The sequence below is a fragment of the Alternaria conjuncta genome (assembly GCF_024043145.1).
Source record: "Alternaria conjuncta strain BMP 0040 chromosome Unknown scaffold_15, whole genome shotgun sequence".
Classification (NCBI taxonomy): Eukaryota; Fungi; Ascomycota; class Dothideomycetes; order Pleosporales; family Pleosporaceae; genus Alternaria; species Alternaria conjuncta.
Genome location: NW_026250104.1, coordinates 651,705 through 674,350, shown reverse-complemented (window position 1 = coordinate 674,350; position 22,646 = coordinate 651,705). Strand labels below are relative to the sequence as shown.

General features: G+C 54.7%; 7 protein-coding genes across 7 annotated transcripts; 3 read left to right on the top strand and 4 right to left on the bottom strand.

The window, feature by feature from the left end:
- Positions 1–1,516: 1,516 nt before the first annotated feature.
- J4E85_009124 (uncharacterized protein) lies at positions 1,517–2,508 on the bottom strand (the record flags this gene model as incomplete). The annotated part of the gene is made up of 2 exons (XM_051473348.1): positions 1,517–1,564; positions 1,612–2,508. 2 exons carry the CDS (start codon positions 2,506–2,508, stop codon positions 1,517–1,519), a joined length of 945 nt encoding a protein of 314 aa, XP_051323011.1.
- A 1,358-nt stretch (positions 2,509–3,866) lies between these two features.
- On the bottom strand, positions 3,867–4,488 carry J4E85_009123 (uncharacterized protein; the record flags this gene model as incomplete). The annotated part of the gene is made up of 2 exons (XM_051473347.1): positions 3,867–3,901; positions 3,966–4,488. The coding sequence occupies 2 exons, from the start codon at positions 4,486–4,488 to the stop codon at positions 3,867–3,869; spliced, it is 558 nt and encodes a 185-aa protein (XP_051323010.1).
- Positions 4,489–7,407: 2,919 nt separating this feature from the next.
- J4E85_009122 (uncharacterized protein) lies at positions 7,408–8,082 on the top strand (the record flags this gene model as incomplete). The annotated part of the gene is made up of 1 exon (XM_051473346.1): positions 7,408–8,082. The coding sequence occupies one exon, from the start codon at positions 7,408–7,410 to the stop codon at positions 8,080–8,082; it is 675 nt and encodes a 224-aa protein (XP_051323009.1).
- A 427-nt stretch (positions 8,083–8,509) lies between these two features.
- Positions 8,510–9,363, top strand: J4E85_009121 (uncharacterized protein; the record flags this gene model as incomplete). The annotated part of the gene is made up of 2 exons (XM_051473345.1): positions 8,510–8,647; positions 8,704–9,363. The coding sequence occupies 2 exons, from the start codon at positions 8,510–8,512 to the stop codon at positions 9,361–9,363; spliced, it is 798 nt and encodes a 265-aa protein (XP_051323008.1).
- Positions 9,364–11,315: 1,952 nt separating this feature from the next.
- Positions 11,316–14,285, bottom strand: J4E85_009120 (uncharacterized protein; the record flags this gene model as incomplete). Its single annotated transcript, XM_051473344.1, has 3 exons — positions 11,316–12,235; positions 12,289–12,644; positions 12,688–14,285. 3 exons carry the CDS (start codon positions 14,283–14,285, stop codon positions 11,316–11,318), a joined length of 2,874 nt encoding a protein of 957 aa, XP_051323007.1.
- Positions 14,286–15,195: 910 nt separating this feature from the next.
- On the top strand, positions 15,196–18,376 carry J4E85_009119 (uncharacterized protein; the record flags this gene model as incomplete). The annotated part of the gene is made up of 3 exons (XM_051473343.1): positions 15,196–15,253; positions 15,324–15,467; positions 15,561–18,376. 3 exons carry the CDS (start codon positions 15,196–15,198, stop codon positions 18,374–18,376), a joined length of 3,018 nt encoding a protein of 1,005 aa, XP_051323006.1.
- A 1,215-nt stretch (positions 18,377–19,591) lies between these two features.
- J4E85_009118 (uncharacterized protein) lies at positions 19,592–21,022 on the bottom strand (the record flags this gene model as incomplete). Its single annotated transcript, XM_051473342.1, has 1 exon — positions 19,592–21,022. One exon carries the CDS (start codon positions 21,020–21,022, stop codon positions 19,592–19,594), a length of 1,431 nt encoding a protein of 476 aa, XP_051323005.1.
- Between the last annotated feature and the right edge of the window lie 1,624 nt (positions 21,023–22,646).

Below are 22,646 nucleotides of genomic sequence, written 5' to 3'. Positions count from 1 at the left end.
TTCCTTCCGCGAGTTTTACAGCTGGAAAGGTCTGGAGCCGGGTACCACAGAAGTCGTGAACAATAAGCCATAATCACAAAGAAATAGCCAAACAAGTCTTGAGATATGAAGTACGATCTATCTGCGCCCTTTTCGGCCTCTACCCACTACCGCACACTCTACTATGGCTTCAAACGGACACAGCACCGCCCATCCACCCATAGCACCTCTAACAGGACCGAAAGCAGTCTTCTACGACCGCCTTCTAACCCGAACCTTCGTCAAAGATTGCCTCTGCGAGGAATGCGCAAGAGACCATTACCTAAACTACCCCTACTCCTGCTGCTTAGGCCATTTCCCAAACGAAATCCCCATCGTACCCGGCAAGCGACCCACTACCGTCGTCCACTCCCGATTAAGACATTACGAAGCCCTCCAACTAGTCCGTAGCTCCATCCAGTACTTCAGCAGACCACCAATCGAGATGGACATCGAGCAACTTGAAGCCATAACGGAGATACAAAGACTGCTTTACCATGGAGGTCTGATCGCGACGCTTGGGTCGTATGATATGCGTTCCGCCCTGTCCGTTGTCGAGATGAGAACACTGATTACGCTTTTGTTAGCTGTGTTCTTCTTCGGCGCAGCAATCCCGTTTGAATTCGCTTGGCACAGCAATCACCTAGAGACATATGACTGGATTGGCGTTACTGTGACGGAAAATCGTAACGGCCAGGATGTCGAATGTATTTCCATTCATCCTGCCAAAGTCATACCGAGCGTCGGAGATTCCCCCAACTACGGCAGAGCTCTAGCGGTGCAGCGGCTTTCTACGTTGATGCATGAGCTTATTCATGCTGTGATTAAGACGCTGTGTTGTAGGGAATGCCGCGCTGCAGATGACAACCTGGCGCACCATGGAAGGACGTGGCAGAGGTTGGCTTTGGGTGTTGAGACGGAGTTTGCGAAGTTCTTCGGGTTGAGCCTCGATTTGGGGAGGATGGACGGGGTTTTGAACGACATGGTGAGCCCAGGGGCTGAGTTCCGCTATCCCAGTAGACATGATCTGGAGATCTATGGGTTTGTGGAGCCTCGGTAACGTGATGCAAACATGCTCTAGGACTCAATGAACGCTGCGACCTGAACGTAGAAGGATATCATTACAAAAGCCATACCAGCCGTCTAAAACTCCGTTTCGTAAATGCTGCGCCAACCCAATGCAAGACTATCTATCCATTCACATCTCTATCAACAACACACCTTCTCTCCACCACCACTTCCGCCCATCCCCCAAACCTCCAAATCATGCACGCTCGGCAACCCACCACCCTCACACTCACTCAACGCACTCTGCCACCTCCCCAAATCCACATTCCCACCCACCACAACCCCCGCAACCTGTTCCACCTTCCTCGCCAAAACCTGCCACGCCCTCCCATGCCCCCTCTCGCCTATACAAGCCGCCCACATGGGACAACTCCGACACGTATACGCCTTCAGAAACGCATGAATCATTTCATGCAGGAGCGTCCCTAGCCTAGACTTCATCCGCGCTTGCTGCGTCTGCGTCGGTGTATCCAACGGCCTATATCCACGATACAGCATAGGGTGAAGGAGAACCTGCGTGCCTACAACAGGGTTGTAGAAACTTTTTCCGAAACAATCGCGCTGGCGCGAGTCGAGGTAGCTGAATCCGGCGCTTAGTAGCTCGTTGTGCGTGGGCACGTTTCCGGCGAAGAATACGCGGTTTAAGTGTGCGAAGAGCGTTGTTACTTGGCGGGCGGAGAGCGTGGAGCGTAGGTCGGAAGATGTGAGATGTGGGTACCAATATGAGAGTAGACTGCGCAGGTGGAGGACCGAGGGCGTGGGGCGCGCGGATGGGTGCAGGTATGTTGCGTCGAGCCAGGATATATGGTGCCGGACTAAAGACATGGATTCGTAGGTTCCGTGGAAGCGGAGGGTTAATGAAGGCGCTGGACTGGTGGGTTTGGGCACCTTTTCGGAGGAGAAGGAGGGGGTTTTGCGGTGGTGGTTCTTCGAGGTGTGTTTGTTGCGACGGTCGCGGAGGGCGCCGTGGGAGGCCAAGGTGGAGATTTTGTAGAGTTTCGGGGCGCATTCGTCGCAGGTGCAGGGGAGGTCTGCTTCTTGGACGTGGGCTTGGAGTTCGGTGAGGGATTTGGGCGGCGTGGTTGATATGGGAGCGTAGTCATCGGTATGGGATATCGTTGGGTTGCGGCCTAAGATGCGGTCTTCGATGAAGGACAGTTTTGGGTCCAGAGCAAAGAGCGGTTCGAGGAATGGAAGCAGATTGTGCCATCTTGATGCGCCGTGGCACGTTTTCCCTTCTTCTAGCTGGTCGCCGAGACGTCGGGCGTCGTTCTGTTTCCTCTGATGTTCTTCTCCATCGCCAAGAATGAACTTCGCGATGCGCCGGATGGGATGGAGTCGTCTTCTCTTCTTTTCCGACTTCTTCGTCTTCTTTGCAAGATTGCTTGCATCGTGCGTTTCCAGAACTGGCGGATTCCCCATGGGGTAGACGTAATATTAATGAGCTAATGTACAGGGCTATAAATTCGACATGATTGAAGGAAAAGAAAAGAGTAACCCAAATCCGAGATTCGGCCCATGGGAAAGACGTGACAGCCGTTTTGGGGACATGGTGCCCTAACCGAACAGTGAGGCGGTAAGGGTAGTAAGATTGAAGGATTCGGATGCACAGCAGGGGTGCTATCTGTCGCGATTGCGAGGCATGCTGCGCACAGACGGTTAGGGTCGTCTGAGGATCGGGACGAGGGTTCGTTGTGGCAGGTGATGCCGATACGATGCCAGGCAGGTTTGGGGACTCGAGATCCAAGACATGACGGACACTTGTTCTGCGAGTACAGGTGTGTCGAGGCTATGTTTGGGGCTGCGGATGAAAGCCAGTACGCGCGTTTCGTGCGTGAGAACGGGCATCTCGGTAATCCTGCCCTGGGTTGTGACGGAAGTTGCACAAAGACAACGGTCCGATGTTGGAACGGGGGGTGTGGCTCATTTCTCACACGCCACGTGGCGCACAGTGGAGTGTGCATTTTTAACCGGGGGGAGACTCCAGTGTGTAAATCGTGTCTTAGGCGGATAGTGTGCGAGACTTCCATCACCTACCAACGTACACACAAAGTCCCTCGCGAAAAGACTTCGAGTTCGAGCGCGAAGTTCACCAGACCTCCACCACCTCCCCTCCGCCTCCCCTCCACCTCCCCCACCCACCCAGGTGTGGCAGCACTGTGGCTGTTCATTTCTCGCACGCCACGTGGCGCAGTGTGGAGTGTGCATGCATGACAGACCGTTGTGTTATCAGGGTCTTTTCTAGGTTCCGCTTCCGCTTATCCGACCCCTGTTCTGTGAAACGTTGCGCACGTACACCCGGTCGTGCGTCAACTCTTTCTTCGAGTCAGCCGAATGACGCTTCTTCAAGGTTATATCCGGTTTCTTCTGCGCCGTCTCGTGGTGTCAGAGTCTCTTTTATTGTTGTTGCTGTCGTCAGGCGGCTGCGTTCTCAAATTGTGGCACCGATCGTTGTTGCGCGGGCGGGGCTGGCGATGACGCATGCTGTGTTCTGCAGTGGCCTTAGGATCGAGGTGTAGTTCCGCGCCGGTAGGCCGATCATTCTGGCTCCGAACGAGATCTAATCACCCGACACATCTTGACCGTCTTAGGGTGAAGTAGGTAAGGCTTCTTGAATGCTATGCGTCCAAGAACAGTATCAGCGAGGTTGAACTCGTCCCAATCCAAACGCCCTCTTGACTTTATGCCAAGTTTCTCTTCATCGTAAATGAGGCTGATGCATCGATCCAATTCCATGCGTATCCCCAACAAATTGGAGCTGACATGCTCTAACTCTAGGGCTAATTGCTGCCAGGCCGCGCCATGACTGACCCTGCTGTGGCAGTTTTCACAGATATGTCTGCAGAAGAAAGCGTGGCAGAGCTCGTGCAGGAGCGTACCAAGGCGACCTTGCCTTCGTTTGTCGAAGACTTTTGGAAGAACCCAGTGGTTCAGTGGTTCGGTGACGTTAGGATCTAGTTTGATCAGGCAGCCGTAGCTTTTTTGTATTGTCACCCCAAGAATATTCCATTTGTTTTTGTCGTGATCGTCTACCCAGTCAAACTGAACTTGGAATGAGGGTTGAGGAGGAACAAGTTCCGCGTCGAAGAACGTCTCCGATAGATCGTTCAAGAGGCCTGTCATCTCCTCTTCAGATAGAGTCTTTCGCAAGTCTTTCGCGTTGAGACGCTCCTTCCAGTTGCTGATCAAGTCATTGAGACGGCGTACCCTGGCTTCCATCTCTTCATTCGGTTTTCCAAAGTGTGTGTTGTGAAGCCAACGGATGTGCTGTTCTACTAGTAGGGTTGGTTCCGTGCAACCAGACGTGCAAGGAGGCTCGGGAGTAATCGGTTCTTCTTCAGGCGCAGGGGGTTTGCCAGATCGTGTCTTGAACCACATCTTGCTGAATTTGGAGAGAGGCATCGTGTTTGGCTTCTGGGTCTTGTGAGAATATTATGTGAGGATATAAGAATGCGAGAGTTGAAAATGTCCTCATCCTTCCTTTGCAACTTTGTATTACTTCAGCCGGTCTTTCTGCTCCAGCGGGATGGGTCCCATCGTGGGTAACTCTGGTCGCTTTGCATCGATACCAAATACACAGGCTTTGTACCTCGCGCATGCTGAGTATTTGCAATCATAGCGTGTGGTTTGGTGGGAGTCAGTCGTAATAACCAAGGATGGCTGACTTTGGTACCAATCTTTTGACGAATTTTCGCATCCTGCAAATCATAGGATGGTTGCACATGTTGCAAACGAAATCGTTGCCCACTGAAGACTAGCAGGGGCACATTGATTGTCAGCAGAATCTCTGCGGGGTGGTCGAACCGAAAATGTGCTGTAGTTGCCGTTTGGGATCTTTCTAGTGCCTACATGTGTACGCTACAATGCGCGCATGAACACTTGTGCCGGTACATTACATTCAAAGAGAGTATCATTGGACTTGCGCGAAGAAGATGGTAGTCGCAGTTCTGCACGCGCATACTGTCTTCCCCTTCGAACGATAAGACCCCGCATAGTTAGGCAAGAGTTCTTTCGAGGACGAGGCTGAATTAGCGCTTAACACTTTGCCGTTAGTAGCCGGGCCTGGGTTCGTAAAGTGTTTACTACCTCATGGTTTGTTGCATGAAGAGCAGGACAGGGCGCATGGACTGGTGAAGACAGTCGGGATGCCCGACGTACATTACGCGCGAGCATAGCATGCAATGAGACTTGGCGATGGGGTCAGACAGTGCGGTGTGCATTCTGAGTACGTCCAACCAAGAAGTAGTGTCTTCAGCCCCGGCCGACTAGACGTCGCGGGGAGTCCGAGAGAGCTGAGGAGCGTGCGATGACATTCACCATTGGTGCATCTCGGATGCACCTATACGCATGCGTCTGAGCAAATCGATGCCGCAAGTATACAGACCCCACGTCTTTGGCCTCATAAGGCACCGGAGCAGTAGCTGTAGACCACTTGCGATGAGATTATTCAGCCCCCAGCTACCGTGTGCATCGGTGACGCCGACTCGATGCAATGAGGTCTGAGGAGATAGCAGTTGTGAGATGATTCACGTCGATCCCCGAGTAGATTACTGTGCTTCTCATTGCGACAGCAGTTGAGTAGGCACCCGCGATTCGTAAGTAGCTTTAGCTGGTCGAGACAGCTGTTTGGTGGTTTCGCGAAGTTGGCGTTCGAGATCGACATGCTCATTTGCGACCCTGACTAGATAAGACGATGTCGAGCTCAGTAAGTGTGAGTAGCGAGCTGGGTTGACTTCAGCTCGGGCAGCGCGACTTGCCGTCGTCTTCAGCGTGATAGTGCGATAGCGATAGCGCGATAGAGACGAAGAAGGTCGCGAAGTATACTAGGACAGAATTCTAGATCCGGTGTCCATGATTCGCTGCATTGAGCGACGCAGGGACTGATACTAACGGGGAAGGCGGAGTGGATCCAAGATTCAGGAGCAGAGGGAGATTGGAGGTTACAGCTTAAACAGGTAGGCTCATTCCGGTGAAGGCCTAAAACGAGTTCCGCTGTCGGGTTGATAGTCCAACGTTGACGAATCACAGACGTGTCGCCCCAGACCTTCGGGTACCTCAAACTGTGGCTTCATGCAAAGTCAGCCACGTCTGACGGGAGAGCACCCTGATCCCCAATGGAACTATCAGGGGTCGCGGTCAGCATCCGGGGCGGATCCACAGGGTGGCGAAAGCCATCCATGGTCGAAGGACCGAAATTAAAGAAAACTTCACATGTAACGTCGGAGCGGATGCTACCCAAGGCTTGTTAGCGTAGTGGACTCGACGGTTCGGAATATTGGATATAGGAAATAAGAAAAGGGAGGTTTGGATAGGAGAGAACAAGAGAAAAAGCCGCCGCGAGTTGCTAGGGGGGACGATGGGACGTGGCATCTCGCGGCGCGTGGTTTCACCAAACGTGTGGATGACCCAGTGTTCAAACTTCAGAGTTGGGTGCGTGGGATTTTGAAGGGTCATGTGTGATGTGCCGGGAGTTCCCTACAGCTTCAGCTGCTAAGCAGTGCCGATCCGTGTGATGGGGAGCGCCAGCGGCGATAGTGAGCAGCTCTAGCGACACTGGGCGTGGGAATAACGATAGCTCGCACTGCAGCTTGACACTGGCGGTTTCCGGGACGTGGTTGAGATCCACCGTTCTGAACCGGCTTCTGAGGAGCTTCTGCCTCTCCTTCTGGATCGAGGACTAGACGCAGCAGGCTGCGCACTTGTTGGCTTTGCTAGAAAACTCCGCAGCCAGTCGATGGGCGCCGATCGCTTCTCCAGATTCCGCATTGTCGGCATCGACGAATGAGAGGTGCCGCGGGCTTTTGGGCTGTGAGGGAGTCCTTGCAGGCTTCCAGAAGGCAGCCCTTGATCCTCGCGTCCAGCTGCCCTCACTCAGCCCTGACTGCTGCCGTCATGTAGTAAGCCGGGAGTGACGATGAAAGTGCGGCAGTTTGGGGGCGTATGACCGCCGCCGTCAATTTGCAGCAAATGCCATAGTGGCCGCATCGACATGTTCCGCGCGATAGGAGAGGAGTATCGCCAGGGAATAGAGATGAAGCATTGGGAGCTAGGCCGGGATTACAATCCTACTCGAGTGGAGCGGTTGAGGAATGAGGAGTGCAGCGCCAACGGCAAGTGCCCAGTGGCTGCTAGCCAGAAGCATGGTAAACCTGGCCCCGGCGCCCTAGTCTCGCCTTAGTCTCACGCCCCCAAGCCGCGGAACGCCATGGGCAGCGCCTTATAGCATCCTTCGCCGCCGTCATTTGCGTCTCTAGCTCTCTGTCACGACGTTGATAACATACCTACCCCGGCCGTCCATTTCGTCCTCACATCAACATCACAATGGCCACCATGTTCCGCGACTTTTCCTTCGACCCGGCGCCGTCACCTGACTACTCCGCCTACGAAGCTGAGCGGGCAGCTATGAACGTCTCGCCCACGTCACAGGCGATGGACCCGCATTACGCGCCAAATCGCCCTCCCACTCCACCATGCACTATGGGCGACCTCGCCGTGCAACTCAACCAGCAAAGCCTCCGCATCGACACGAGCGTCCGCTACTATCCTGCTGGCCCTCTTACACCGGAAAGCGACGATGAGTGCGCGCCTTCCACCAATCAAGAACAGCAGGCGCGACCCACCTACTCGCGCATCGCAGCTTCCGTTCTCAGGATGCAACGCCAACAGAGCTCGCGCATGCAGTGCAGCTCATCGCATGCTCGCGATCTCTCCAAGCTGGTCAAGATGATCGAGGAGGAGAAGCAATGTACCGTCAGCGAGTCGTCGTCGCGCACATCCTCCACATCTTCGACTTCCACATGCGCATCTGGCAACTCTGGAGACGACGAGGGCGTCGACATGGACTACGATGTGCCTGTCTCGGGCATCGAGTCACTTGCCAGCATGCCAGTGTGGAAGGCCCACGAAAGGCGCGACAGCTGCGTCCGCGTCACCCGACCTGTGCGCATGCGCAAGCGGTCCAAGGGCAACGGTGTATCGAAGAGGCGGTCATCATAGTACTATCTGTCGAATTTGGTTACATGCATAGCGAACGGCGTTTGGGGTGTCACTACGGACGCATTATACCACTTGATCTTGCTGGAAACAAGGCAACATTGGACAGGGCCTGGAGATGTATTATTATATTATCATCGGGCGGAAGAGCTCCCTTAGGGTTGAGCCTGGCGTTTAGGGTGCGACAAGCTGAGCGCTGTCGTTACACCCACATACTACATAATCACAACCATCATCAACATGCAACCCGCTCCCACTATGCTCTCTTATCGTGACTTATCCGCCTGACCCAGCACAGTGTTCCTTTCCCGCGCTGCTGCATGTTCCGCGAACCTGAGCATTGGTAAATTGGTGACCCACATGGCTGTTGATCGTAAGTCTGTAAATTCGTGCCGCACCCACAGCCACAACCACAACCACAACACCCGCCATGTCCGCCCGCCGAGCGCTGGCACCGCGCTCCATCCACTTGCGCATCGTGCCACGTCCCGCCAATTTATCCGAGAGCCGCGAGATATTTCGCGTCCTCCAACGCTTCGGCGAAATCAGCACCTTCAAGTATCTTCGGGTACGTCTTCACCAATGCGTTTACTCATTCCACACGACCACTCACACTACGCACAGTACGAATACCAGAACCCCGCCGACAATGTTGCCCTCGCTATCTACCGCGACGAAGCCGCTGCCCAGAGCGCCCTAGACGCCTCACCCCTCCGCTTCGCCCTCGAGAAGCTCATAACCAGCGACACCGACGCCGACGCCGACGCCCAAATCCAGGCCGCCGAAGAAGACGAAGACGACACGCCCATCCAGCAAACCCCCCAGAAAGACGGCATCGACGAGATCCTCCGCCCCTCACAACTCCTAAACCGCACCTTACCCACCCCCACCGGCACCACCGGCACCTCCCCCGCCCCAACACCGCCATCCAAACCCCTCCCCTTCGACCCCCCACCGCACGCCTCCTCGCAGAAGAAATCCACAAAATGGTTCCAAGTAACCGTCGACCGCTCCCGCGCCGTACACCCCGATTTCATCGAACGCCAGCCCTACTGGAAGCAATTCCACCCGATGAAGAGCATGGCGCAGGTGGATTTGGAAAAGAGCGTGCCGCATGTGGGGCTGAGCGATGTGAGCAAGAGGCCGCCGAATGCGTATCGTACGCCAGCAAGAGTGCTCAGGGTGATGAATGAGTACGTGGAGAAGAGGATGCCGAGTCTTAGGGGGATTGTGGAGGGGGGCGAGAATGAGAGGGGGTTTGAGGAGAGGAGGGGGAGGGGTTGAGGATGGATGAAGAAAGAGTAGACTGTACGACGGACTGGAATGGTCGCGCTCAGGGCGGCACACACACGCATACATGGTCCCAGCCGACAGCTTCGAAAAGATTGTCTACGCACAATCCCGTGAGACGGCTCGCGGCGACTTCGGTGGTGAGATCGACTGAAAGCACGCTTCACGGCAGTGATAAAGCGTAGGAGACCCATAATCGGTTTGACGACGCAACACATACCCACGCCTCACTCCTCGAGGAAAGCACATCGCGCTAGATCGTACATTCTCTCAACCTCCAGCACATTCCCCCATCGAAACGAAAGCGAACGACCCAAAGCTACGGCAAACTCTCATGCCAGCCGCCGTTATGAGGACGCATCGCTTTGACTCACACGCTCGAGCTCTCGACCAGACTCCTGATTTAGATGTGATGGTTCCGGCCTTAAGTCGATCCTCGGTTGTTATACTATCTAGGTAGCACGACCGGGGATCGATTCAAGGCTGGAACAATCTACAACGATAGGGATCTGTGTTCTCGAAGGGTGCGCGCACTAGGCGTGTGGTCGTCATGTCTGGTGCTCTTCAGAAGGCGCTATAACGTTCCTATATGGACGGGCGTACCGAGCAGTCGCGAAGCATTCTCTTTGATTGCCTCGGCTACCATTTGCAAAAATCCTCCATGCGAATGGCCGTTGAAGCCTCATCACCATTCCGACGGATAAACTCCATCATGCATGCGTGTAGCATGAGTCCCAGTAGAGTACCCAACCGCTCCGCAGCCAGATTACAACTCAGCGACTCCGACGCCCATGTCTATCATAACGGAGGCACGCACATACGCCGTATCCATTTCATCCAGCACTCCGACGAGGTACTTCCGATAAGCGTCCAACGCCTTGAGAACGCCCTCTTAAGCCTCGCCCTTCTGCTTCTTTGACATATCCTTCACGAGCCGTTCGAAGGATACCACGAAGGCGTCGGATATGGTATACCCAGAGTGTACAAAGCAATGTGGCTGGTCGGCCGTTCTTTCGAAACTGGTAGCCCGGTTGAGCATTGTGAGACGAATACACACGGAACAAACGTGACCCATCACGATCCCACCCTACACAAACTGCTCTACAACTGATCCCCATCACGCCCTAGTCACATGATCCACTTCTTCCACATCGTGCACGTGTGCGAAGTGGAACAAGTGGATCATGTGATTGGGACATGGTGTTTATCAGTCGTGGGGTTAGTTTGAATGGCGGTTTGATCATTCTGGCTGTGTGTCAAAAGCGTCTACACTGTCTTCTGGGGCATGAACAGGTACGGCACCAGCCCATGGGATCAGCGAGGTTTGGATTTTGAAACTTGCATTCCTTAGGAGCCTTATAGAGACTTCGGAGGAGTGCAAGTTCCAAACTTCACACAGCGCTGACCCCATACGCTGGTGTATGCGAGGAGATGGGGTGGTATGGAGCGATGAGCTTTCGGAATAGTTCTTTGGTGGTTGTGAGGATGTTTAGCTGATGGCGGCTTTCTTGTACGCTCGCACCAAGCTATAGAATCGAATTCAGTGCCTGAAGTACAGGTTATACCTATGTATTTCATGCGACATGTGAAATGTTAGACAGCGCATATATCAAACGCGAAGTAGACACAAACGCGATATTTCAAGCACTCAGAGATTAGGACAAAGCTGGTTGTTAACATTACCACGTATTATTAAATCTACACTTTTGTAGCCATACATCAACTACAAGAAATCCCCCACCTAACCGCACCTCAGACATTAGATAATCAGGCGCCTTATACATACATGACGAACCAAAAGAAAAAATCAGGGGTATAACCTCCACAAACTCCATTACCATGCCACGCTTGAAACGCCCACTTTTGTTCATGATCAAATACGTACATGCGTGTTAAACAGAAAAGTAACACTCGCCACCAGAACAGACCCATAGAACAAATCTTCGTCAGTCACTAAGATCGATAATCTCAACCTCAGCCGGAACCGACCGACGCGCAGCAACAGGTTCAGGCGTGGCACTCGAAACGCCCTCTCTGACTTCAGCTTTAGGTATCCACTTCCCATCCTGGCGAACCAGGATATGGCGCGTATTTGCTCGTCCATGGGCCTCGAGCTGCTTCTTGACTTCCTCCATGAAGCCATCAACAAAAAGCATCTGTGGCCTCGCGTCAGATTTGCAAATGGGGCATTTCCACTGATCGGCTACGGATGCGTCGCCCTTGCGTGGCCGGGATTGGAGGAACGTTTCTAGGTCGAAGCAATCGTTGTGCGGACAGGCTTTGCTGCGGACGGGGATGTCGCACATTTTGGCTTGGCTGAAGGGGTCAAAGAGGCCGATGGTGAGAGTGCTTTCGACGACGCTGATCTCGTCGTCGTCGACGGCGGAGAGTTTGTTTTTGATGCCTTGGAGGACCTTGTCTGCGGGGACGCGACTCTGGTTTAGACAGTGTTTTACGATGGACGCGTGGGATGAGACGACCATGGCCTCGATGGCGAGCATGTAATTGAGATGAGATTTCTCGCCAGACCGAGCCATTACTGCAATCTCCAAAACGTTCTCGCCTTCTTTCAGCAGGCCCGTGAGGTCGATGGGCATGTCTTTTCCATAGTGGATCTTCTTCCGCGGTTCGAGAGGAGTGTCGTTGAGCGTGTAATACGAGTGAGGTATCCAAGACGTATCGGCGACAGCCCAGCGTTCCTCTGTCCACTCTGGCTCCGGCCATTTGACACAACGTAAACGAGCAAATTTCGTGGTCTCGTTGATGTTCACAGTACCAGGTCCACCCGTTTGATCTGGAATAGTCTTTCCAATCCTCTGCATATCATACGGTGTCAAGGTGATTGTCCATTTCTCAATGGCACGGCCTGGCGAGGACAACCGCGTTGGGGGTTTGAGGAAGTTTTGACAAAATGTGTACAGCGGCGAGGATTGGGATTGCGCACGAAGAACTGGACTTCTGAGATGAGCTTGGTGTAGTCCAAAGCGTGCTGGATTGGGTACACGCTGTTGTGGTTGTTGCCAGCCAGCAGCAGGAAGCAAGGGCCCCCCACGTGGAGGCGGCGCCACCCCTGTAGATTGGGCAGGGCGTGTGGGAGGACGACCAGGCCCACGCGACTGCTGTATAGCAGCTTGTGCCGAACCCTGGTCAACCGATCTGGTCGTGCGCGGTGGCATTTGTTGGGGATGGTTGAAAGGCGGAACAGCGGGCGAGCTGGTTTGTACTCGTTGTGGTTGGGGCTGGGCTTGTACTTGCTGCGGTTGCGATGGAGGGGCCTGGTGGGTCTGTACCTGTTGCTGAGGTTGGGGAGCGCCGTACGTATGATCAGCCAATGAAGCGCCGTTCTTGCGAAGGTTAGCCTCGAATGCCTCGACTAGCGCTCTCAGGTTAGAGCCCCAAATTCGTTCCTCGTCGTGTTTTAATTGTTGGCTCTGCTCAGGCGTCTCCGTAGCTGAGGAAGCATGTCGTGAGTAGTGGTAGTTTTGATTCTGTTCGAAGACACCAAGTATGTCGTTCTCGAACTTTGCAAGCAAGGGTTTGACATTAGGATTCGAGACCACCGCGCGGCAAATACACCGCAGAAAAGCGGTGAAGAGCAGACGCTGGAAAGTGAGAGAATGAACGCGGAGTTCGACAACAAGTTCTCGGACGAGGGGCGGGAATCGACGGTGCTCGCATATCGCCTTCAGTTGGTTGTAGTTGGGCGATTGGTCAACAAACTGTCTGAAAAGCTGTGCTTGGTACTCCCATGTGGCCGGCCACATGGCTGCAATTTGCTGCATCGGGTATGGGAAATGGGAGAAGAAGTGAAGATAACTAGGCGACAGTATATGGTTCGCATCAAGAACATCGTGCAATATCCTCTGCGCTTGTTGTAAACCTGGCAACGACTTCAACCCCGCCGGTAGCATGTGAGGGGCGTGGGTCATCAGACAGTAACATTGATGCATAGTAAGATAGGGCCAGTCTGACAGCTCAACAGCGTTCTGCAGCACAAGAAAGCGTTTCCTGTCCTGAGAGGCAGGCGATATTGGGGGTGCTGATGCCTGAAATTGCCCTAAGATCTGCAGACAGTCTTTCTTTGTATACCAGCCCTGGCTCATGAAATCAGGGGCCAAGGGGGTTGTAAGCGTGTTATCAGGCTGTACGGAGCGAGATACAGGCCGGGATACTGGGTCTTGCGAGACTGCTTGTGGCAGCCCATAGGGCGAGTATGGCTGAGGAGGTGTTCTACTGAGGCGCGGATCTTGGAATTGCATGCCCTGGGGCAGTTGTGGCGATGCCATCATGCCGAGCGACGGGCTGCGATTAACGGTCTGACCCATCTGACCCAGCATAGGACTGCCGATCTGTGAGTAGTGGCCGGACGGTCGACGCGGAAGGTCCGGCGGAGGATTCGTCGGGTTTGCTACCGGCCCTGCATAAGCCTCACTGCGCCTCCGCTTGTCCATTTGTTGCGCATATCCTTCGTTGACTCTTTTTGCAGGAGCAGTCTCGTGCGGTGCTGGGGGCGGACAGCGCGATGTCTCCTCGCTTGGCGTGGGCGACGGAAGCACGCGGGCTGCTGAATGCCCGTGGTTGGCGCTGTTCTGGTGGGCGACGACATTTGGGAGCTGGGGAGAGGTCGAGTTCGATAGTGGCTGCGGCTCGGTCTCGACGGTTGGGCGCGTGATCAGGTTCTCTGCGGGTGCGTGTGTGGAGGAGGGAACAGTAAACCTGGGCTGCTTGCGAGGCCTTCCGCGACCGCGCACGGTGAAGGGTAGTGGGTTTTGTGTGAGTTCGGCAGGAACGATGGGCGGCTGGGCAGGCGCGCTGGAGGGCAGCGGCGTCATCCAGCTCTTCTGTCGGCCCCCAAGGTTGCCCAGCGCATAGTTGAGCGTCTGGGCCGTCGCATCGTCTGGCACTCCTGGGGTCATGGCGTGACTCCCGGCGTGGTACATGCCGCTTTGTTATGTTGTGTATATTCGCTTGAGGGTACGCGCTGGTCGCCTTCGAGTGCTGGACATGGGCGAGTTGGAATGTGGGGAGTTCATGTCGCGCAGGGAGATTGTGAGCGACTCAGTGCATGGTAGGCGCGGCGGGTCGCGGGTGCCGAATGTGGATGTGGAGGGAGAAGGAGTTTTCGCTGTCCAGGCTGCCGCGAGACACGTGAGAGAAGGCGCGACGGGGTGAGGTGAACATCGACGTCGCGATGGCAGTGAGCCCTCACGACACCCGATGGCATGGCGCACGGACAGCGATGTTTCGCGAACATGCCAGGTCGCTTTGGGCCAAGGCCATGGGCGCCGCCGGGGCTCTGGACGCCAGGCTGGACGGCAAATCGTCAGCGGCCAAGTCAGAACCGCTCCAGGGCTGCCCGCTGCCGTACAAACCCACTCTGCCAATAGGCGCAGCGCCTAGTCGAGATTTGCTTTGGAGCGCCCGGTGCGTCCGTGGTTTTGCCAACCGACGTAATTCATATCGCATGCAGGCTAGGTCGCCTACTGCTTCCAAGGATGCACATGGCTAGCTTCATGCCTCTCTGTCCCACCACCCAAGTATAGACACGACACCCCCGGCAGCCGCACGACGACGGGATCAAGCAATATACCTCCCCCCTCGCTCCAAACAACATCGCCACTTTGTTTCATTGCGCACCTGTCAGGCTGTTTCAGGTAGCGGTGGCTCGGTAGCCAGCATTTATAGTCTGCCAAACGTCCGACTGTTGCGCCCGCCTCGCCCGCCGATAGCGCGAACTCCCACGAGGATGAACCACCTGTACTGATCTGGAGACTGCCCGCATACACGCCCCCCGACCCGACCCAGTCTTGGAGAGCAGCTGTAAGCATGGCGCAACGAACCCACACCGAGGGCTGCCGGCCTGGCGATACCCTCGTCGTAGTGCGTATGTTTCCCCTCACCCGTGCTGCCACTGCGTCGCACATGCCAGCGACAGCTGCTGACAGCACTTGCAGACGAGTTCCTCGCCCGCAGTCCCGACGAGCTGAGCCTGAGGCGCGGAGACCGCATCGAGCTGATTGAGCGCGACGACGACTTTGGCGATGGCTGGTTTCTAGGCAAGAACACCGAGACGGGAGAGAACGGCCTGTTTCCTGAAGGTATGTTGCGCTATCGACGGCAGCACAGTAGTGCACATCCCCTATCTGATCGCCATGCTTCTTTTTGCGAGCAACACAGCTGATGTATATCAGTATACACACGGCCAGCACCCAAACCGACGCCCATCCCGACCATGCTCTCGCGCAATCCCTCGCAAATGTCCGTGCAATCAGAAAAACCATCGCCTCAGCCCGGCATGGCCATTTCTGAGCCGCCGACCACCGCCGCACAGCCACCAGCTTCCACGAGCGCCCCTCCACCTTTAAAGTCGGCACCCACAGAGCCCCTGAACATCGCGTCGGGACCAGAAGTTGCTCGCCGAACATCTATACAAAATGGCCCGCGGAGCATCAGCATGACGTTGAGCGGGGAGGCGCCACCAGAAGACGAGACGATAGGAAGCCCCGTCATGCACGAAACGCTGAGCGTCATCGACGAGCACATCACGGGCATGAGCACGCCGCGCCACAGCGCTGTGGGCAAGGAGATACGGTCCAATGACTCGGGAAGCGAATACAGCAGCCACCACCGGCTGTCATACATCAACGGGCAGGAGACCGATGAGGAGGAGCAGAGCTGGCACACCGAGGAGGAGGTCAAGACATGGTCGCCTGCGCGCGTCGCCGAATACCTCGAGGACGCGGGTGTGGAGAAGAAGCACTGCGATGTGTTCCGCGACCAAGAAATCGATGGCGAGGCGCTGCTGGGCGTGGACCGCAACTTCATCTTCATGCAGGAATTCAATCTGGGCCCCATGGGACCGCGACTGCGCACGTGGATGAAGATTAACGCCTTGCAGTCCGAGGTCAAGAACGCGAAGGAAGCCGAAGCTGCAAGGACGACCCTTCTCCTGCCGCCTTCAGAGAGCCCCGACGAGTTTCCAGCCGATATGGGAAGGAGCAGGGCTGCATCAACTGGGGCGGTCCTTCCTCGCATACCGACGCTCAGGGAAAGCATCGGATCCCGAGGCAACACCAGCCGTCAGCACATCCCACGTGCAGCCTCATCCGCCGGCCGATCGTCTACCATCGACGCGACCTCTCCACTGATCCAGCACACGCCCGCCTCACCTACGCCCGGTTCGCCTAGACGACCCTCCGCTGCTTCCGTCCGAAGTATGAACCACAGCAGACGCCACTCTTCTATCGAATACGGGCAGGGACCACCCACGCCTAGTACGCCCAGTTTAATGAAGCCGCCTACATCTGCACCCATGGCCGCCCACGCACACAGGAAGACGCCATCATTCGACCGCAACTGGACCATGGGTTCGACATCGCTGTCCAAGTCCGTACAAGATATCGGCAGACCGGTCTCATCACATCACCATCATGCTTCAAGCACCAACGGAACTACGTTCGACTTCCGCGAGGCCGGCTTAGGCTCCGGGGATCTCGACCGCGGCTACTTTTCCGGAGGCGAGGTCGACAACCGCAAGAGTAGCAGGAACGTTCTGCGCAAGAGAGAAAGCGCCGCGAGCCATTCACGCAATGCTAGTTACACGACCGAAGGCGCACAGCGCGCGTCGTTCAGTCGCCGACACAGCCGAATCGGCAGCGCAGATTCGGCTCTCCGGCCAGCGAGTCCAATTTCCGCTGCCGCGAAACAGTACTACGGTACCAGCACCAAAAGCGAGCGCAGCTCTAGTGCATTCGACTTTGTGCGCCCTCTCAAGCCAGCAAGCGAAACCCATCCAACCGTGACCAAGCTCTCATATGATGCGCACAGCATTGACGCCATTGCAAATTCGCCCCACGTCGCAGGTAGCGAAACCTCGAGCACAGGTCGTGCATCGCCTTCGCCAGCTGCTGTACCATCTCATACGCGCTCATTCTTCAGCAGTAAAAAGGGATCACAATCTAGGGGTCTTCGAGCGATATCAGACGCGATAACCGGCGGCGAGAAGGCGAATTTGAGCTCCGCGGATGTTTCCACCACACAACACAAGGACTCACCGATGCAGTCACCCTCGCGGACAGGATCTAGCACACCCTCTGGCACTTCACTATCGAAGAGTTTCGAGCTTGAAAAGGCCGATAATAACAGGCGGTTTACCGCTGGCTCGACCACGCCCAAGGACGCAAAGAAAAAGGCCAAGAAGCATGGCACTAGTGCATATCTCAAGGGCCGTCAGCAAATCACTCCCCAACAAGCCATGGAGAACTGCGACTATAGCGGCTGGATGAAGAAGAAGTCTTCGAGTCTTATGACGACATGGAAGACGCGCCTATTCGTGCTTCGTGGCCGCCGCCTTGCCTACTACTACACGGAGAATGATACCGAAGAGAAAGGTCTCATCGACATCTCATCGCATCGCGTGCTACCAGCGAACAACGAGAGGATGACAGGCCTCCATGCGTCTCTAACAGGTGCGGCCAACTCACCTACATCTCCGCACAATGCCACCATACAGACAACGGCATCTGCGGATAGCGCCAAAGGTATCCCAGGGCTGGAGGAGGATGTCTCAGGCATGTTCATCTTCAAGCTTGTACCACCCCGTGCAGGACTCCAAAAGGGTGTCCAATTCACCAAGCCCATCGTGCACTACTTCGCGGTCGATAGCCTTGCCGTGGGCCGACTCTGGATGGCCGCGCTCATGAAAGCCACAATCGACCGAGACGAAGCCCTTCCCTTTACGACCACGTACCAGCAAAAGACCATCTCACTGGAGAAGGCACGGGCGATGCGTCAACGGCCACCAAACCTCATGGACGAAGACGGAATCGAAGATGCCGAAAGGAAGAGCGAGATCTCGAAAGAGAGCATCCAAGAAAGCACCATTCACGAAGAAGACGAGAAGGGCCTCGCGATATCGGGACTCGATGACGCGAAGGCGCTGCTGGCGTACGCCGAGAGTCCCGAGGAACACAAACACGACAGCACCGCAACGGCAATTGCGATGTAGTCGACATAGTGTCGTGTCTCCTCTTCCCTCTCTTCTGATATCATCCCGTTCGATTTCTAGTTCAGTACATGCATTAATACTCGCCCGCTCCACGGATTGCTGTCATCGGAAACGATAGCAATTGCATCAGCGAGGCTTTGGGTCAGGCGTTCTTTCTAGCGATAGCGATAGCGAAACCCACAACCATTTTTCTTTTCTTTTTTCTCATCAATATACCGTCCTGAAGGCTGTCTAGGTAGTCATCCTTCATTACAACAACATACCCCTCTCTGTTCTGCTTTCATCGGTGGTTTTGCGATATAGCCTTGCGTGCGTCATATACTGCATCTTAGCATTATCGATGATGAGTATCTTTACATTCACCTGTCTTGCTCTGTGTGTTATTCATGATGGTAGGACGAAAGAGTATCTAGCGAAGAGCGAGGCTTTATAGCTTGTCTTTGTCGAGCGCGGATAGATGTAGTTAGTGCCTGTATGGAGGGATGAAATGTGTAATAGTACGATTGATAGACTGAGTCCTGGACTTTGAGTGACTGTGAGGTGTTTCAATGCGTGACATGAGATGCCCATCATAGCTTATGATCACAGAGGTTTGCTTCGACGTCGTCCAAGACGAATACGGCGGAACAGATACGCATTCACAGCGAACTGTCAACTTGTTGAAACTGTACATGTCAAGCTACCTTTACTATGGGAGAATACTTCGTTCCATCTGTGTTACGCATACCGAACAAGTAAAGAGGCAAGGCATTTTCATCATCGCCAACTCCTATCACGACCGGGAAGTAGACGCAGTGGGCTTACTGCTAGCAACGATTACAGGAGCTCGAAGTTTGAAGGACGGCACTTAGGCCAAGAGCGACGACAGTCACGTTCCCACGTCAAGTACAAGGCCGACGAAGGACGAGCAGTTGCGTGATTGTTTTAACATTTGTTTATTTGTTCTTCTTCTTTCCTTGAGTTGAGGTCTTGCGCAGTGCAGCCTTCCATCCATCCATCCATCCATCCATCCAACGATGTAGTATATAGTACTGAAACTTATGAATCTAAAGCGAGTGTCTTGGGGGGGGTATCATCATCTCCATCTGCATTCCAAACAAAATCAAACCACACAAAAAAAGCGCAAAGCAAACCACCAAACCATGGAAAAAAACGCCAATGCTGATGCTGCTCTAACGCAAGACCATCGCTGTTATTGAGTGATGCAAAAGACTCTCACATCACACTCCTCTTCCTCCGCATCTTAATCTTCAACTCACTATTCTCCCTTTCCTTCGGACTCTCCATTGGTGCAAACCAATCCCGGAGTCCACACTGCTCTTCTAGACTCCTGAAAAGATCGTCCACGCGATCAAGCATCCAGCCACTCCGTATCCGCGCACCGGGCTTTGCGTAACCCAGTTTGAAGCTATTGGAGATTGCGCAACTGCCCTCGTTGAATGAGAATTGCATGCAATCATCCTGCTCCTCGCACAGCGTAAGGCAGTGTTCAAAGGACTTCCACGCGTTGCGCTCGAGTTCGTTGGCGACGGCGGAGTGGTCGTGGGCGTTGTACTCTTTGTCTGCGGACATGTTGTCCCAGGCTGTGACTGAAGGACCGATTTTAGGGCGCACGAGCTCCATGAAGATGTCGCGGTGGCGCAGCAGAATAGGGTGTCTGTTGTACCAGTCCTGTTCGAAAGACCAGAGTTCTTGGATTTCGGTGGGTGAAACGTGGTGATACGTTACAGCCGGGTAGCACCAGAGGTCGCGGTCGATTTTGGAAGTTGCAGGGTCGAGCGTCGCGGGGGAGTCGCCTTGGAAGTGGGGGAAGGCGCGGTGGAGGGGGATGTTCACGTCTTCGAGGACTTTGCCAAGAGCGCAGTCGCCGACCCAGTGGGTTTTGGTAAAGTCTTCGTACTCGGAGATGCGGGGGGAGCGTTGGGCGGAGACTTTACGTGCGGCGGGGGCAGAGAGGGCGAAGCCTGCGCCACCGTAGGCGAATTCGACTTCGTTGATGAAGAGGTGCTTGCCGATGTAGTAGGACTTGCTGTCATCGAAGTTGCTGAGGAATTCGAGTAGGTTGTTCCAGTTGACGTAGGTGTCGGCTTCCATGAAGAAATACCATTTCGCGTCTGGCTTCTCCTCGAGTGCTTGGTCGATCATGGGGAGGAACTTCCATTTGTCGAGCTGCCAGCCATCGTTGTCGGTTCGCAGGTAGTCACCCTGCGACGATCCGGATAGCGATGTGAGAACTTCTTGTTGTTTCACGCCTCGTCTTCCGTGCTCTTGGAGTTGGTGGTACAGCTTGAAGTCGTCATTCGTCTTCTTCGTCTCTTCGCTAACTCCTTCGAGGACGTCGTGGACGACGTGTCCGTCTATCTCCTCTTCCAGGTCCGAGTGTATAACATAGTGGGGGACGCAACGCAACGTAGTACGGAGGTGCACCGGCACCTTTTCGAGTGATTCGGTGGCCCCGGTTCGCAAGACGACCAAGACGTCATCGGCGAGCTTGGACTGCGGGCAAAAGAGTTCCTGGGGGTGCTCATGCGCAGAAGTCTTTGCGGCGTGGAAGAGCGGCGGGGTGGCCTTGGTGAAGATATTAAGGACGGATACGGCGAATACGGCGCAGAAGATTAGTCGGCATAGGAAGGAGCGATTAGGCATGGCGGTCTAATAGTGGTGGTGCAGCGCCGGGCTGAACCGCGAATAGTCTAAGTAAAGAGTGTAGTAGCTGGAAAGGACAGTATAGTAATAAGAAGAATGAACGTGTGTACGGATCTCGCTAGTGTTCTGATAGAGAGTGGAGATGCGGTGCCGTAGCCATCGGATGCCGGCGGAGGTTGGGCAAAGCGGGGAGCGAGGTAGCAGCGGAGTGTAGTTCGTATGAATAAGGAAAGAAGAGGAAGGTTCAAGGGAGGAGGCATGCTCCTCTTGAGCGACTTGTAGGCTATGGCGATCATAACCTTTTGGCATGACCGTGTGCGCAAGTGGCCGAAGCGACCTGGCGATCAATGCCCCCGGTGTGGATTCGTCAAATGCGCCGGACCTGTCACGGCGTGTCATTCCCGTGCGAGTAGGATCGCCACAAACCGCGGTGAGCAGGGCATGATGATAATGGCGCGTTATGAAGCACGGCGCTGACCTTGCAGCATTGCGAATGCTACCCTGGAGCTGCGCCGTACGAGCTTACGGGGGCGTGAAGCTGCACAGTGGCAGAGTTTTGGGTGTGGTAATGGGTGCCGAGGGGCTGGTAACCTGGGGCATGAGGCGTTGCGCCTACCGCTTCTAGCGCTACGTCATGGCCCGTTTCAGGTGGCTGGTTCGGGCATCGGGGATTCGGATCGGCATTTCCTGCTGCCTCATTGTGGAAGTTTGTATCCTGGCGTTGATCTCCATCATCAATCCAAATGAACGCGCGTCGACAAAAGGAGTACCCTCGGAGTGCCCTCACCTGATCTTTGTGAGGGATATTCCATGCGTCGACGTCCCATGGGCAGTTCACGATGCCTCATTTCCGCCGTTCCTGTCGAGTCCACCACTCACGCTACTCCGCTTGGAGTCGTTCAACACTGAAAAGAAATTATGCGCGACAAAGTTCGGGTCGTGATACGAGAGTCCTGCCGATGCGACGGTGGTTCAAACAACGCGCATGAATGTTTTTCTTCTGTACGCGAAGGAACAGCAGCAAACCACGAAGGGGTCTTGTTTCAATGCCTGTCTTCACACATTCTTCTTTGTCGGCTTCACAACATCCCCTTCCAGTCTTGCTTCTTTGATTCAATAGCCTTGCGTGTATCAACTGTGTATAAAAGCTAACCTCACGACTACTCCTTGTCTTTCAAAAAGCATACTAACTTCCTCAACGCTCAGCGCCCGAATACGACCCAAGTAACGGCGAAGCAACGGCAAACCAGTCCAAAAGGAACGTTGCACTACCAAACTTCTACCATGAGTCAACAGTTTTTCCAACGGCAGCAGCCGGGTATCGCTGTCCAATATCCCGAGATTACTCAACGGCAAGTGTGGGCCCTCGCTGCCGGTTATGTACTTTACTTCGTTCTGAGCATTACGGCTCTGATATGGTATAACCGATATGTGGAAGGGAGAGATCGTCAGCGTTGAACGCTGAGTGCGCATGGACAACTGCTGCAAACGTGGAGCTCTGTTGATGAACACGAATACTGTAAGAGTCCTTAGGTTGGTGCTGATGGTCGACTGAGTCTTCAGGTCACGCGGACTTGACCTCATGTTTCCCGATACCCTTGGTGGCATGAGAGCTGGAAGGCGT